At 47.6% G+C, this 15,857-nt stretch overlaps 1 protein-coding gene across 1 annotated transcript in view; it reads right to left on the reverse strand.

Moving 5' to 3' along the window:
- Nucleotides 1–3,351, reverse strand: part of PGS1 (phosphatidylglycerophosphate synthase 1) — a 116,239-nt gene extending 112,888 nt beyond the window's left edge. The window contains exon 1 of the mRNA XM_073606912.1: nt 3,176–3,351. Within this exon, the coding sequence (XP_073463013.1) occupies nt 3,176–3,273 (98 nt within the window). The 5' untranslated portion in view covers nt 3,274–3,351. The remainder of the gene's footprint in view (nt 1–3,175) is intronic.
- Nucleotides 3,352–15,857: the final 12,506 nt, after the last annotated feature.

Below are 15,857 nucleotides of genomic sequence, written 5' to 3' on the forward strand. Positions count from 1 at the left end.
CCCCTCTCCTTCATAAAACCCACCCTCACAGTCCCGCCCCTCTCCTTCATAAAATCCACCCTCACAGTCCCGCCCCTCTCCTTCATAACCCCCCCCTCACAGTCCCACCCCTCTCCTTCATAAAACCCCCCTCACAGTCCCACCCCTCTCCTTCATAAAACCCACCCTCACAGTCCCGCCCCTCTCCTTCATAAAACCCCCCCTCACAGTCCCGCCCCTCTCCTTCATAAAACCCACCCTCACAGTCCCGCCCCTCTCCTTCATAAAAACCCCCCCTCACAGTCCCACCCCTCTCCTTCATAAAACCCCCCCTCACAGTCCCACCCCTCTCCTTCATAAAACCCAGAAAACAAAGGCGTCACCTGTCGGCTGCCCAGACAATGTTGCCCCAGCTGCGTCCCCCCACCCCCACGCTACCAATGAGGCCAACAGCCAGGCTGCATTTTCTAGTCGCCATGGAAACCTGGGAATAAAGTGTATTTAAAAAAAAAAACTGCGTTTGAAGGACCGCTGTGCAAATACCGTGTGTGCCATAAAAAATTGAAGATACCGCCATTTTAGTGGGACATATGTGGGGGACTGGTGTTTTTATTATTTGGGGACATTGTGTGTTTTACATTGTGTGGTGACACTAGACTGGTGATCAGTGAGTAAAAAGTTGTAAAAAAACAGTTCATACTCACTGATCACCAGCCGGCTGCAGCAATCCCCTCTCCTCTCCGACAACTTCTGTGTGAGGAGAGGAGAGCCACCTAGCAACCGGCTCTGTGTTTACATCACATGACGGCTGTGAATGGACATGGCCATCATGTGATCAGGAGGGCCAATCACAGAGCCCTCCTGCCGATCGTAGATGCGCCGCGTCTGGGTGACACGAGCGCATGGGGATTGCGCCGCTGTGCAGGCACGTGCGCGATCCCGCTCCTTCTGAGGGACGATCCTGAAGATCCACTCAGAAGGAGAGAGCGCCCACCCGGCAGTTTATGTGCAGTGGCCGGGTGGGAAGTGGTTATACACAGTATCTCACAAAAGTGAGTACACCCCTCACATTATTGTAGTGAAAATGTCCAAATTGGGCCCAAAGTGTCAATATTTTGTGTGGCCACCATTATTTCCCAGCACTGCCTTAACCCTCTTGGGCATGGAGGTCACCAGAGCTTCACAGGTTGTCACCGGAGTCCTCTTCCACTCCTCCATGATGACATCACAGAGCTGGTGGATGTTGGAGACCTTGCTCTCCTCCATCTTCCTTTAAGGATGCCCCACAGATGATCAATAGGGTTTAGGTCTGGAGACATGCTTGGCCAGTCCATCACCTTTACCCTCAGCTTCTTTAGCAAGGCAGTGGTCATCTTGGAGGTGTGTTTGGGGTGGTTATCATGTTGGAATACTGCCCTGCGGCCCAATCTCTGAAGGGAGGGGATCATGCTCTGCTTCAGTATGTCACAGTACATGTTGGCATTCATGGTTCCCTCAATGATCTGTAGCTCCCCAGTGCCGGTGTCTTGTTGAATACAGTCCCCTATCCAAAAGTGTCCACCCTGTACTGCGCAGGCGCAGTACGGAGGACAAATGAGACGCCGAAAGTCTCCGAAGTTCAACAGCTGATCGTCAGCTGTACACGGCGCCTGCGCTTTTATTCTTACCCTGTGTCCAGGTTCATTCCCTACTATCCAAGTGGACATAGAGTAAGAATAAATAGTTGCCGAGCGCAGCGAGGCCGTGCCCGAAGCGTAGCGAGCCCGCGAGGGGCCCTCTTGCAAAGCCATCACTAACAAGTGCCCGAGCGCCGTGTACAGCTGATGGTCAGCTGATCAACTTCGGACACTTTCGGCATCTCCTTCTCCTCCGTACTGCGCAGGCGCTGCGCCTGCGCAGTACGGGGCGGACACTATATGATAGGAGGACAGTTCTCGGCAGAACACCGGCAGCACTCATGTAGCCCCCGACCATGACACTCCCACCACCATGCTTGACTGTAGACAAGACACACTTGTCTTTGTCCTCCTCACCTGGTTGCCCCCACACACGCTTGTCACCATCTGAACCAAATAAGTTTATCTTGGTCTCGTCAGACCACAGGACATGGTTCCAGTAATCCATCTCCTTAGTCTGCTTGTCTTCAGCAAACTGTTTGTGGACTTTTTTGTGCATCATCTTTAGAAGAGGCTTCCTTCTGGGACAACAGCCATGCAGACAAATTTGATGCAGTGTGCGGCGTATTGTCTGAGCACTGACAGGCTGACCCCCCACCCCTACAACCTCTGCAGCAATGCTGGCAGCACTCATACGTCTATTTCCCAAAGACAACCTCTGGATATGACGCTGATCACGTGACCTCAACTTCTTTGGTGGACCATGGTGAGGCCTGTTCTGAGTGGAACCTGTCCTGTTATACCTCTGTATGGTCTTGGCCACCGTGCTGCAGCTCAGTTTCAGGGTCTTGGCAATCTTCTTATAGCCTAGGCCATCTTTATGTAGAGCAACAATTCTTTTTTTCAGATCCTCAGAGAGTTCTTTGCCATGAGGTGCCATGTTGAACTTCCAGTGACCAGTATGAGAGAGTGAGAGCGATAACACCAAATTTAACACACCTGCTCCCCATTCACACCTGAGACCTTGTAACACTAACGAGTCACATGACACCGGGGAGTGAAAATGGCTAATTGGGCCCAATTTGGACATTTTCACTTAGGGGTGTACTCACTTTTGTTGCCAGCGGTTTAGACATTAATGGCTGTGTGTTGAGTTATTTTGAGGGGACGGCAAATTTACACTGTTATACAAGCTGTACACTCACTACTTTACATTGTAGACAAGTGTCATTTCTTCAGTGTTGTCACATGAAAAGATAGAAGAAAATGTGAGGGGTGTACTTACTTTTGTGAGATACTGTATATATATATATATAAAATATTTGGGGGTTACAAGTAATTTTGTAGAAAAACAAAAGGTTCCAGGAAAATCCCGGCCATGAAGAGGTTACTATGCGATGAGAAGGTTTTATTCTCGAATGTTGGGGCCCCTCTGATGGATTCCACTCACAGGGGCCCCTCAGACACATCACAAGGCGGTGTTATGATCACACAGAGTACGGGGCACACGGGCTCAGGTTACAATATATACACATTACAGGGCCCCCGGAGTGACCCGGAACATAAGAGGCGGCACGTACCTGCCCCCTCGGTCCCGGTTCCGGTCACACAGCCGGGCCAGCAGCGCCATCAGCCCGGGACCCCGGATCCTCCGCCACAGCACCGCGGGCGCCGCCATCTTGGCCGGAACCTGGTCCGCTCCGGAGCCCCGCCCCTCCTAGGAGGGAGGGGGTGTGTCCACAGCCGGGAACTCACGTGACCTCCGCAGGAGCGCATACACGTGGCAGATGTCCTCAACATCTGTAAAGGACGGGGGCGGGGCTTACATCACGTGACATCAACAGACAGAGAAGGGGGGGGGGGAGAGGGAACACTGGAAATCAGCTGACACAGGCTGGGGGAAGGGGGGGAGGGGATCATAAAGGTCTGTGCATGTATATATACATAGAGAGAGAGTGTGTGTGTATATATATATGTATAGAGAGGTCAGTGTATAATAGAGAGAGAGACAGGTGAGTGTATATAAGTGTATGGGTGCCCCCTGATGATGAATGTTGCAGAGTGCTGACAGTGGTGACAACCTTCATACACATTGGAGTGACCAGACATCCCGGGGACAGACCCCGATTAGAGGAAAGTGCCCCCCCCCAGGCCTGAATATAAGTGACTGTGACTCTTTATATCACCCCCCGGAGATCCGTCATCACTGGCTGCTGGAATGCACACTGCTATCGCCATGGAAACAGAGGATACCATGTGCCCAAACCACCTGACATCGGTTAGTATGATGCTGACCCCTGCACTCTGTACATTATATACTCCTGACCCCTGTACATTATATACCTCTTCACTCTCTACAATATATACCCCTGACCTCTGCACTCTCTACATTATATACTCCGGACCTTTGCACACTGTACATTATATAGTCCTGACCTCTGCACGCTGTACATTATATACCTCTGCACACTGTACATTATACATTATATATTCCTGACCTCTGCACACTGTACATTATATACTCCTGACCTCTGCACTCTGTACACCATATACCTCTGCACACTGTACATTATATACTCCGGACCTTTGCACACTGTACATTATATACTCCTGACCTCTGCACACTGTACATTATATACTCCTGACCTCTGCACTCTGTACATCATATACCTCTGCACACTGTACATTATATACTCCTGACCTCTGCACTCTGTACACCATATACCTCTGCACACTGTACATTATATACTCCGGACCTTTGCACACTGTACATTATATACTCCTGACCTCTGCACACTGTACATTATATACTCCTGACCTCTGCACTCTGTACATCATATACCTCTGCACACTGTACATTATATACTCCGGACCTTTGCACACTGTACATTATATACTCCTGACCTCTGCACACTGTACATTATATACTCCTGACCTCTGCACACTGTACATTATATACTCCTGACCTCTGCACACTGTACATTATATACTCCTGACCTCTGCACACTGTACATTATATACTCCTGACCTCTGCACACCGTAGATTATATTCTCCTGACCTCCACACTGTACATTATATACCCCTGACCTCTGCACACCATAGATTATATACCACTGACCTCTGCAGTCTGTACATCATATACCCCTGACCTCTGCACACTGTACATTATATACCCCTGACCTCTGCACACTATATACCCCTGACCCATGCATTCTGTACATTATATACCCCTGACCTCTGCACTCAGTACATTATATACCCCTGCACTCTCCACATTACATACCCTCTGACCCCTGCACTCTGCACATTACATACCCTCTGACCTCTGCATTCTGCACATTATATACCCCTGCACTCTATACAGTATATACCCCTAACCACTGCAATCTGTACATTAAATATCCCTGGCCGTTTCACTGTACATTATATACCCCTGGCCGTTTCACTCTGTACATTATATACCCATAGTCATTTCACTCTGTACATTATATACCCCTGGTCGTTTCACTCTGTACATTATATACCCCTGGTCGTTTCACTCTGTACATTATATACCCCTGGTCGTTTCACTCTGTACATTATATACCCCTAGTCATTTCACTCTGTACATTATATACCCCTGGTCGTTTCACTCTGTGCATTATATACCCCTGGTCGTTTCACTCTGTGCATTATATACCCCTGGTCGTTTCACTCTGTGCATTATATACCCCTGGTCGTTTCACTCTGTACCAGAGATGTGCAGTCAGGGGAGGCAGGTAAGGCAGAGCTTGGAGACCTTGGGGGTCACAGAGACCCAAAATTTGGGGGGTAGGTAGCCGAATTCCTACCCCATCACTGGTCAAAATGGACTCCTGCCACCTATGGTTTTCGGAGATACGGGGCTTCTAGTGCATCCTGTCAGAAGCTACATACAGAACGACCAGTTTAATTTCAAACGTGTTTTTTTTTGGAAAAAAATTGTTTCATGAATAAAAAAAAAAAAAAAAGTCTAAAGTTAGCCCAATATAATATAATATAATACCCTGTTTCCCCGAAAATAAGACCTACCGTGATTATCGGTGATGGCTGCAATATAAGCCCTACCCCCCAAATAAGCCCTAGTTAAAGTCCTTGTAGGTCTTATTTTCAGGGTAGGGCTTATTTGGGGGGTAGGGCTTATATTGCAGCCATCACTGACAATCATGTTAGGTCTTATTTTCGGGGAAACAGGGTATAAAAGATAATGTTACGCAGAGTAAATAGATACCTAACATGTCACGCTTTAAAATTGCGCACACCCGTGGAACGGCGCCAAACTTCACTACCTAAAAATCTCCATAGGCGATGCTTTAATTTTTTTTTTTTACAGGTTACATGTTTAGAGTTACAGAGGAGGTCTAGTGCTAGAATTATCGCTCTCGCTCTGACGATGGCGGCGTATGTAACCTGTGTGTATCTGGCTCTGATACCAGCCGGTGCCTCACCAGCCACTCACCTCACCGCAGGTCCCTGCAGTGTACAATATACATTCCTGACCCCTGCATTCTATATGGTATATCGTACATTACATACTTCTCACCAAAGTGTTCAATGTCTCCAGGGAAGAACAGAGGGGCCCATGGGACTTTTATGGAGGTCACAAAAACACCAAAGTGCAAAAATCAACAGACTTTATTGGAACATATAAAATAAGTTTTGTGACCTCCAAAAAAAGTCTGATAACCAGTCAGCACTGACTTCTAGACATGTGCAATTAGTTTTGTTCCGAATTCGTTTTTTAACGAATTTCGACAAATTTGTTCATTCGGAAATATCCGAATGAACGAAAACCCCTTTTAACGAACTTTTCCAAATATTCATAAATTAGAAAAGTCATAAATTTGAAAAAATTTGAAAAAAATTCAGAAATTCGAAATCCGAAAATTTGAAAATCCTAAAACCCGAAAATCTGAAGTAATAACTAACTAATAATAACTTAACTAATACTAACTATTAAATTATAGGTTTTGGAATTTCCTTTCAAATTTGGCTGTTAGAATAGGAACTTATCTGAAATGACGAATTATCCCAAAATAACGAATGCCGTATCTAAACGGAACGTAATGAATTAATAATAATAAAAAAACAATAACAATAATAATAATAAAAAGTTTTTTTTATTATTATTATTTATTATTAATTCATTGCGTTCCATTTGGTTAAATGTGGCATTCGTTATTTCAGATAATTCGTAACTTCGGATAAATTTGTATTTCTTGTATTCACTAACAGCCAAATTTGAAAGGAAATTCCAATATCCATAATTTAATAGTTAGTAATAGTTAAGTTATTATTAGTTAGTTATTATTTCAGAATTTCGGATTTTGAATTTACGAATTTTCACAAATTTACTAGTTTACGGATTTTTTTAGAATTTACTATTTTTTCCCGAATTTACATAATTTTAACGAATTTTTTCGAATTTACGAATTTTTACGAATTGTGATCATAACGAATGACCCGAAAAACAAAAAACAAATGAGACGAAAACGAACAAATTTTTCGGCAGTGCACATGTCTACGGACTTCTGTGTAGGTATTCTTGGGTTGGAGGTATAATTGCCTCTGTAGCTCGCATTTCTCTATTCATTGTCTCCATAGTTGCTGGTTTCTGAGCATTTCCTGAACATTTTCCTGACGCTCTTCTTTAATGTAAACTCAGACAAAGCGTTCGCTCTCTGTCCGAATTCTGTGTGCAGAAAATGCAATGGAAGAGTTTACGTTTTTTTTTTCAGAATGATTGTGCTGAGGTTTATGTGTGTCTTAAAGACTCTCGCTTGCGGCACAATAATTAAAGCACATTTTTTTATTTTAGGACTTTGATATATTGTGCTGTGCATACAGTGAGCAGGCACAGGTTCTATTTAAGTACGTCTCTTGAAGCTCCTCCCACTGTCAGTGCAGTGAGACCACACCCACCATTTGCCTTGGAGGGGGAGGTGACAGTACCTTCTTTCAGGGTGTGTTAAAAGTAAGGGTGTGATTTGTGGGTGTTGCTTTAAAGGGAGGCTTTGGATTTGTGGGTGTGGTCAGTAGTACTTTTTATCTATCAAAAAGTGTTTCCCAGTGCGAATACCTTTCATCCAATTTTTAAATTGTTACATTTGTAAATTTTAAAAGCCAATACTGTATAAAGCAATAGTAGTGGTAAAAAAAGCCTTTCTGGATTTAATTAACCTTTCTTTTGGTAATTCTCCTTTAAGGGGGTGTGGCAGGGGGCGTGTCCCATGCCTACATACTTTTGATAATAGGTGTCCCATCTCAGAATGTTGGGAGGTGTGCCTATGATGGGATCATACATTCCTGACAATATTCAGCAGCAGGATCATTCTTCAGAGAAGCTCCACCTTTTATCATCAAAAGCCGCCTTTGAGCTCCACACAGTCACTTTGTCTAGGCTGAGATGATGGAGGAAGCATTTCCTCAGTCTCCCCTCCCCCGGTGATCAGACTATACATTGTAACTTTGTAGGAAGTCACAAGCAGGGGCTGATCTGTGTCCCCTGACTTGTGAGTCTTGTCGTGACATAGAGATGTGATGGGGGGGGCACAACCCTGATCTCCCTACGCACCCCTAATCTTCCCGCATACACCTGATCTCCCCTATGCACCCCTGATCTCCCTTACACACCCCTGATCTCCCTACGCACCCCTGATCTTCCCGCATACACCTGATCTCCCCCACACACCCCTGATCTCCCCTACGCACCCCTGATCTCCCTATGCACCCCTGATCTCCCCTACACACCCCTGATCTCCCCTACACACCCCTGATCTCCCTACGCACCCCTGATCTTCCCGCATACCCCTGATCTCCCTACGCACTCCTGATCTCTCCTACACACCCCTGATCTCCCCCACACACCCCTGATCTCCCCTACGCACCCCTGATCTCCCCTATACACCCCTGATCTCCCCCACACACCCCTGATCTCCCCTACGCACCCCTGATCTCCCCTACGCACCCCTGATCTCCCCATGCACCCCTGATCTCCCTACGCACCTTTGATCTCCCCACGCACCCCTGATCTCCCTACGCACCCCTGATCTCCCCTACGCACCCCTGATCTCCCTTACACACCCCTTATCTCCCTGCATACCCCTGATCTCCCCCACACACCCCTGATCTCCCCTACACACCCCTGATCTCCCTACGCACCCCTGATCTCCCCACGCACCCCTGATCTCCCTACGCACCCCTGATCTCCCCTACGCACCCCTGATCTCTCTACGCACCCCTATGCACCCCTGATCTCCCCACACACCCCTGATCTCCCCTACGCACCCTGATCTCCCCCACACACCCCTGATCTCCCCTACACACCCCTGATCTCCCTACGCACCCCTGATCTCCCCACGCACCCCTGATCCCCCTACGCACCCCTGATCTCCCCTACGCACCCCTGATCTCTCTACGCACCCCTATGCACCCCTGATCTCCCCACACTCCCCTGATCTCCCCTACGCACCCTGATCTCCCCTACACACCCCTGATCTCCCTACGCACCCCTGATCTTCCCGCATACCCCTGATCTCCCTATGCACTCCTGATCTCTCCTACACACCCCTGATCTCCCCCACACACCCCTGATCTCCCCTACGCACCCCTGATCTCCCCTATACACCCCTGATCTCCCCCACACACCCCTGATCTCCCCTACGCACCCCTGATCTCCCCTATACACCCCTGATCTCCCCTACACACCCCTGATCTCCCTACGCACCCCTGATCTCCCCATGCACCCCTGATCTCCCCACACACCCTTGATCTCCCCACACACCCCTGATCTCCCCACGCACCCCTGATCTCCCTACGCACCTTTGATCTCCCCACGCACCCCTGATCTCCCTATGCACCCCTGATCTCCCCTACGCACCCCTGATCTCCCTTACACACCCCTTATCTCCCTACGCACCCCTGATCTTCCTACACACCCTAATCTCCCTGCATACCCCTGATCTCCCCTACACACCCCTGATCTCCCCTACACACCTCTGATCTCCCTACGCACCCCTGATCTCCCTACGCACCCCTGATCTCCCCACGCACCCCTGATCTCCCCATGCACCCCTGATCCCCCTACGCACCCCTGATCTCCCCTACGCACCCCTGATCTCCCTACGCACCCCTATGCACCCCTGATCTCCCTACGCACCCCTGATCTCCCTACACACCCCTGATCTCCCTACGCACCCCTGATCTCCCTACGTACCCCTGATCTCCCTACGCACCCTTGATCTCCCTTTGCAGTTATGGCCGGATTGGCTGTGTGAATGAGGCCTCAGGCAGCAGAAGTCAATGTGTTCTGCAGATTTCAGTCCCTGGACATGTCATTGATTTCATCCACCTTCTATTTGATTTTCCCAGAACAGACGAGACGTGAGGAGCGCTCATCGCGGTACTGTGACCAATCAGAGAGTGTGATTAGTGTGAGGAGACCATTGTGACTTCCATTCCCAGCAGGATCCTTCCTTACAGAAAAACATTCCTTTCACGGAAATGTTCTGTACACCGGATCTCTGCACTGTGATTGGACAAACATGTCACGGGTGTCATATTTCCAACGTGTCCTGCCATAAATAGCTCAATAAACACCAAGTTCAATCTTTATCACATTTTGTACTCCAACATCTTCTAAGAACAGAAGATAATCACGTGTTTTCATCTCATCACACTTCCCAACAATCAGACATTCCTCATTCCAGGACAGTGGGCGGAGCCATGCAAATCATTTCTTATATCAGGACAGTGGGCGGAGCCATGCAAATGTGTATAACCAGGTGTGAAGAGCAACTATACAATGTATCCAAATATTATAGAGATGTATTCCATACTGTATACAGATGTTCCAGGCTATTAGACTATCACCAGTGCAGTGTATGGAACCCGTATGGCTATATTGCCTCATACAGCATCTCACAAAAGTCAGTACACCCCTCACATTTTTGTAAATATTTTATTGTATCTTTTCATGTGACAACACTGAAGAAATGACACTTTGTCTACAATGTAAAGTAGTGAGTGTACAGCTTGTATAACAGTGTAAATTTGCTGTCCCCTCAAAATAACTCAACACACAGCCATTAATGTCTAAACCGCTGGCAACAAAAGTGAGTACACCCCTAAGTGAAAATGTCCAAATTGGGCCCAAAGTGTCAATATTTTGTGTGGCCGCCATTATTTTCCAGCACTGCCTTAACCCTCTTGGGCATGGAGGTCACCAGAGCTTCACAGGTTGTCACTGGAATCCTCTTCCCCTCCCCCATGATGACATCACAGAGCTGGTGGATGTTAGAGACCTTGCGCTCCTCCACCTTCTGTATGAGGATGTCCCACAGATGCTCAATAGGGTTTAGGTCTGGAGACATGCTTGGCCAGTCCATCGCCTTTCCCGTCATTTTCTTTAGCAAGGCAGTGGTGGTCTTGGAGGTGTGTTTGGGGTCGTTATAATGTTGGAATACTGCCCTGCGGCCCAGTCTCTGAAGGGAGGGGATCATGCTCTGCTTCAGTATGTCACAGTACATGTTGGCATTCATGGTTCATTAAATGATCTGTAGCTCCCCAGTGCCGGCAGCACTCATGCAGCCCCAGACCATGACACTCCCACCACCATGCTTGACTGTAGACAAGACACACTTGTCTTTGTCCTCCTCACCTGGTTGCCCCCACACACTCTTGTCACCATCTGAACCAAATAAGTTTATCTTGGTCTCATCAGAACACAGGACATGGTTCCAGTAATCCATGTCCTTAGTCTGCTTGTCTTCAGCAAACTGTTTGCGGAATTTCTGGTGCATCATCTTTAGAAGAGGCTTCCTTCTGGGACAACAGCCATGCAGACATATTTGATGCAGTGTGCGGCGTATGGTCTGAGCACTAACAGGCTGACCCCCCACCTCTTCAACCTCGGCAGCAATGCTGGCAGCACTCATACGTCTATTTCCCAAAGACAACCTCTGGATATGACGCTGAGCACGTGGACTCAACTTCTTTGGTGGACCATGGTGAGGCCTGTTCTGAGTGGAACCTGTCCTGCTAAACCACTGTATGGTCTTGGTCACCGTGCTGCAGCTCAGTTTCAGGGTCTTGGCAATCTTCTTATAGCCTAGGTCAGTGATGGCGAACCTTGCCACCCCAGATGTTTTGGAACTACATTTCCCATGATGTTCAACTACACTGCAGAGTGCATGAGCTTTATGGGAAATATAGTTCCAAAACATTTGGGGGTGCCAAGGTTCGCCATCACTGACCTAGGCCATCTTTATATAGAGCAACAATTCTTTTTCTCAAATCCTCAGAGAGTTCTTTGCCATGAGGTGACATGTTGAACTTCCAGTGACCAGTATGAGAGAGTGAGAGCGATAACACCAAATTTAACACACCTGCTCCCCATTCACACCTGAGACCTTGTAACACTAACGGGTCACATGACACCGGGGAGTGAAAATAGCTAATTGGGCCCAATTTGGACATTTTCACTTAGGGGTGTACTGACTTTTGTTGCCAGCGGTTTAGACATTAATGGCTGTGTGTTGAGTTATTTTGAGGGGACAGCAAATTTACACTGTTATACAAGCTGTACACTCACTACTTTACATTGTAGCAAAGTGTCATTTCTTCAGTGTTGTCACATGAAAAGATCACTTTCATTTTCTCCCTTTTCAGGATTTGTTATCTGCTGCGTCCTGTGAGCCCTGGGGCAAGTACAGCTCCACCCAGAGCTAGACTAGACTCCAGGAATTCATCGGATTGCAAGCTCCATGGGTCCAAGGACAATCCCTGCACCCAAGGAGTTTGCAATCCGATGAATTCCTGGAGTCTAATTTTCAGGACATAACATAGCTCAGCTATGGGTGGAGCTGTATTTGCCCCGAAGGTATTTGCCCCAGGTCCTGAAGGACGCAGCAAGTAACAAATCCTGAAAAAGAGGAAAATGAAAGCAAATCTAAACTTAAAAACGAAACTGTCCTATATCACGGCTCACCAGTCTGTAGATGGGCTGACTGCATTAGTTTTCCTTTTATCATGCTGTCCTATATCACGGCTCACCAGTCTGTAGATGGGCTGACCGCATTAGTTTTCCTTTTATCAGGCTGACCTATATCATGGCTCACCAGTCCTTTTTCCAGGCTAGGGACATCTTCAGAAAGTACCCGTTGATCCTGCCAGAAATGTTGATCCCTACAGCATATATTCTGTGCCCGAATTTCAGAAAACGTTCCTCTCTTGTGGGTGGAGTAGGGAATGGTTAACACCATGTCTTGTGGAGTGACGTGTCCCCATTGGAAACTCCCCCCCCCCTGTACCTGTTTTGGTGACAACTCAGAATGTTGAATTTCCCATCAGTGGCAACAAGAACAAGTCTGGTGAGTCTCCAGGTATACAGAAAACAATAAAAACCTGACAGGGGTTCCATCTTCTTATTACCTTACCCCCCCCCCCCGAAAAATGTCTTTCTATAGACGGTAACTATGTGTAAGTGACAATGATTTGTTTTATGGCAGAAGAGCTGGGTTGAGTCGCATGGAACCCATACAAACTCCATGCAGATGTTAAACCTGTGAGGCCAGGACTGCGGCGCTGCAGGGGAACTCGGCACTTTTGATTACACCGAGCCGTAGTAGAAGAAGTTACACTTTCATTTTCTGGGCCGCTCTACATCATCCTCTTCACAACATGTGGTTGGCCCAGTGCCAGGCCGGCCCCGGCTATTCAGGGAAATTCCTTCGGGAGGCTATCAATGAAATCAGCAGGCTCAGTTAGGGGAACTGGCGAGGGCTTTCTGACTACATCTGACTAAACCGTGTCTCAGTCTCCCCTTCCCCGTTGTGTTAGCGTTTTTGAGAAAAAGAGAGCAGCTTCTTCATAGTTATAAGAAAGAGGAAGTGAGGGCGGCAAAGCATGAAGCGTTGCGGCATCCATCTACAATTCATCCTCACCGTCATGCTTTTTTCCTCAATAGGCCCATTGGGCAATCCTCGGTGAGGACAGCCGGTGTTTCACCAGCCAGAATCGTCATAAACAAGGCGCTTGTTATTTTGATACTATTGGCAATGTGACGCAACGCGTACGAGGGTCGTTTATTAGGCCCCGTTCACACTTGAGAGACGCAACCACATTGTGTTTTTGGGCTTATTTTTTTTTTTTTTTTTTTGGAGTGGGCCATTTATTTGAATGGGCCTCTTCAGCAGCAGGAATCGTCATATACAAGGTGCTCGTTATTTGGCGTGATTATTGGCGCTGTGACGCAAAGAGTACAAGGGTCGTTTATTAGGCTCTGTTCACATTTGAGTGACCTTATCACATTGTGTTTTTGGGGCTTTTTTTTGTGGAGTGGGCCACTTATTTGAACTGTCTTCATCACAAGCAGGAATCATCATACACAAGGTGCTTGTTATTAGATATTATTGGCCTTGTGACGCAACGCGTACGTGGGTCGTTTATTAGGTCCCATTCATACTTAAGTGATGCAACCACGTCACGTTTTTGGGGCTTTTTTTTTTTTTGAGTGGGCCATTCATTTAAATGGGCCTCTTCACCAGCAGGAATTGTCATAACAAGGCACTTGTTATTTGATATCATTAGCGTTGTGACACAACGTGTACGAGGATCGTCTATTAGGCCCCGTTCACACTTGAGTGACGTTACCATATTGCATTTTTGGGGCTTTTTGTTTTTTTGGAGTGGGCCATTCATTTGAATGGACCACTTCACCAGCAGAAATCGTTATACACAAGGTGCTTGTTATTTGATACAATTGGCGTTGTGACGAAACGCGTACGAGGGTCATTTATTAGGCCCCATTCACGCTTATGTGACGCTACCACGTCGTGTTTTGGGGGCTATTTTTTTAAGTGGGCCATTCATTTCAATGGGCCTCTTCACTAGCAGGGATTGTCATATACAAGGCGCTTGTTATTTGATATTATTGGTGTTCTGATGCAATGCGTACGAGGGTCGTTTATTAGGCCCCATTCACACTTGAGTGACGCTAGCACGTTGTGTTTTGAGGCTTTTTTTTTTTTTACAGTGGGCCATTCATTTAAATGGGCCTTTTTCACCAGCAGGAATCGTCATACACAAGGCACTTGTTATTTGATATTATTGGCGTTGTGACACAACGCATACAGGGGTCGTTTATTAGACACACTTGAGTGACGCAACCATGTCACATTTTGGGGGCTTTTTTTTTTTTTTTTGGAGTAGGCCATTCAATTGATTGGGCCTCTCCAAAAGTTGGAATTGTCATATACAAGGCGTTCTTTATTTGGCGTGATATTTGGCATTCTGACGCAACGCATATGGAGGCCATTGATTCTGACGCAACGCGTAAGTGGGTAGTTTATTAGGCACCATTCAGACTTGAGCGAAACAACCACATTGTGTTTTGGGGGCTATTTTTTTTTGGAGTTGGCCATTCATTTAAATGGGCCTCTCCACCAGCGGGAATTGTCATATACAAGGCGCTCATTATTTGGCATGATCATTGACATTATGACGCAAGGTATATGGAGGTCACATCATGTTTTTTGGGGCTTTTTAACATGTTTTTTGGAACGGCCATCACTCTGCTCCACAAATGCACTAAAGAAGCTCCTATACCAATTCTGGACGTGAGCCAAGTGAGTTGTGTGCGTTTTTGCTAACTTTTTTGCACATTTTGTCCCCTCCTGCCTACCGCCTGTCCCGGCCCTGGAACCAGGGCACCTGCCTCTCCTGCCCACCCTTTGTTCTGGACTGGTAACCAGGACACCTGCCCACCCCTCATCCTACCCCAGGAAACAGAAACAGGACACTTGCCTCTCCTGCCCACCCCATGTCCAGGACACCTGCCCCTCTTGCCCACCCCTTGTCCTGGCCCAGGAACCAGGATACCTGCCCACCCTTTATCCTGGCCCTAGAACCAGGGCACCTGCCTCTCCTGCCCACTCCTTGTCCTGGCCCAGGAACCAGGGCACCTGCCTCTCCTGCCTACTGCCTGTCCTGGCCCTGGAACCAGGACATCTGCCCCTCCTGCCCACCCCTCATCCTTGTCCGGGAACCAGGACACCTGCCCACCCCTCATCCTGACCATGGAACCAGGTCACCTGCCCCTCCTGCCCACCCCTCATCCTGGCCCTGGAACTAGGGCACCTACCTCTCCTGCACATCTTTTGTCCTGGCCCAGGAACCAGGGCACCTGCCTCTCCTGCCCACCCCTTGTCCTGGCCCAGGAACCAGGGCACCTGCTTCTCCTGCCC

The sequence above is a fragment of the Aquarana catesbeiana genome, linkage group LG12 (assembly GCF_042186555.1).
Source record: "Aquarana catesbeiana isolate 2022-GZ linkage group LG12, ASM4218655v1, whole genome shotgun sequence".
NCBI classification, from domain to species: Eukaryota; Metazoa; Chordata; class Amphibia; order Anura; family Ranidae; genus Aquarana; species Aquarana catesbeiana.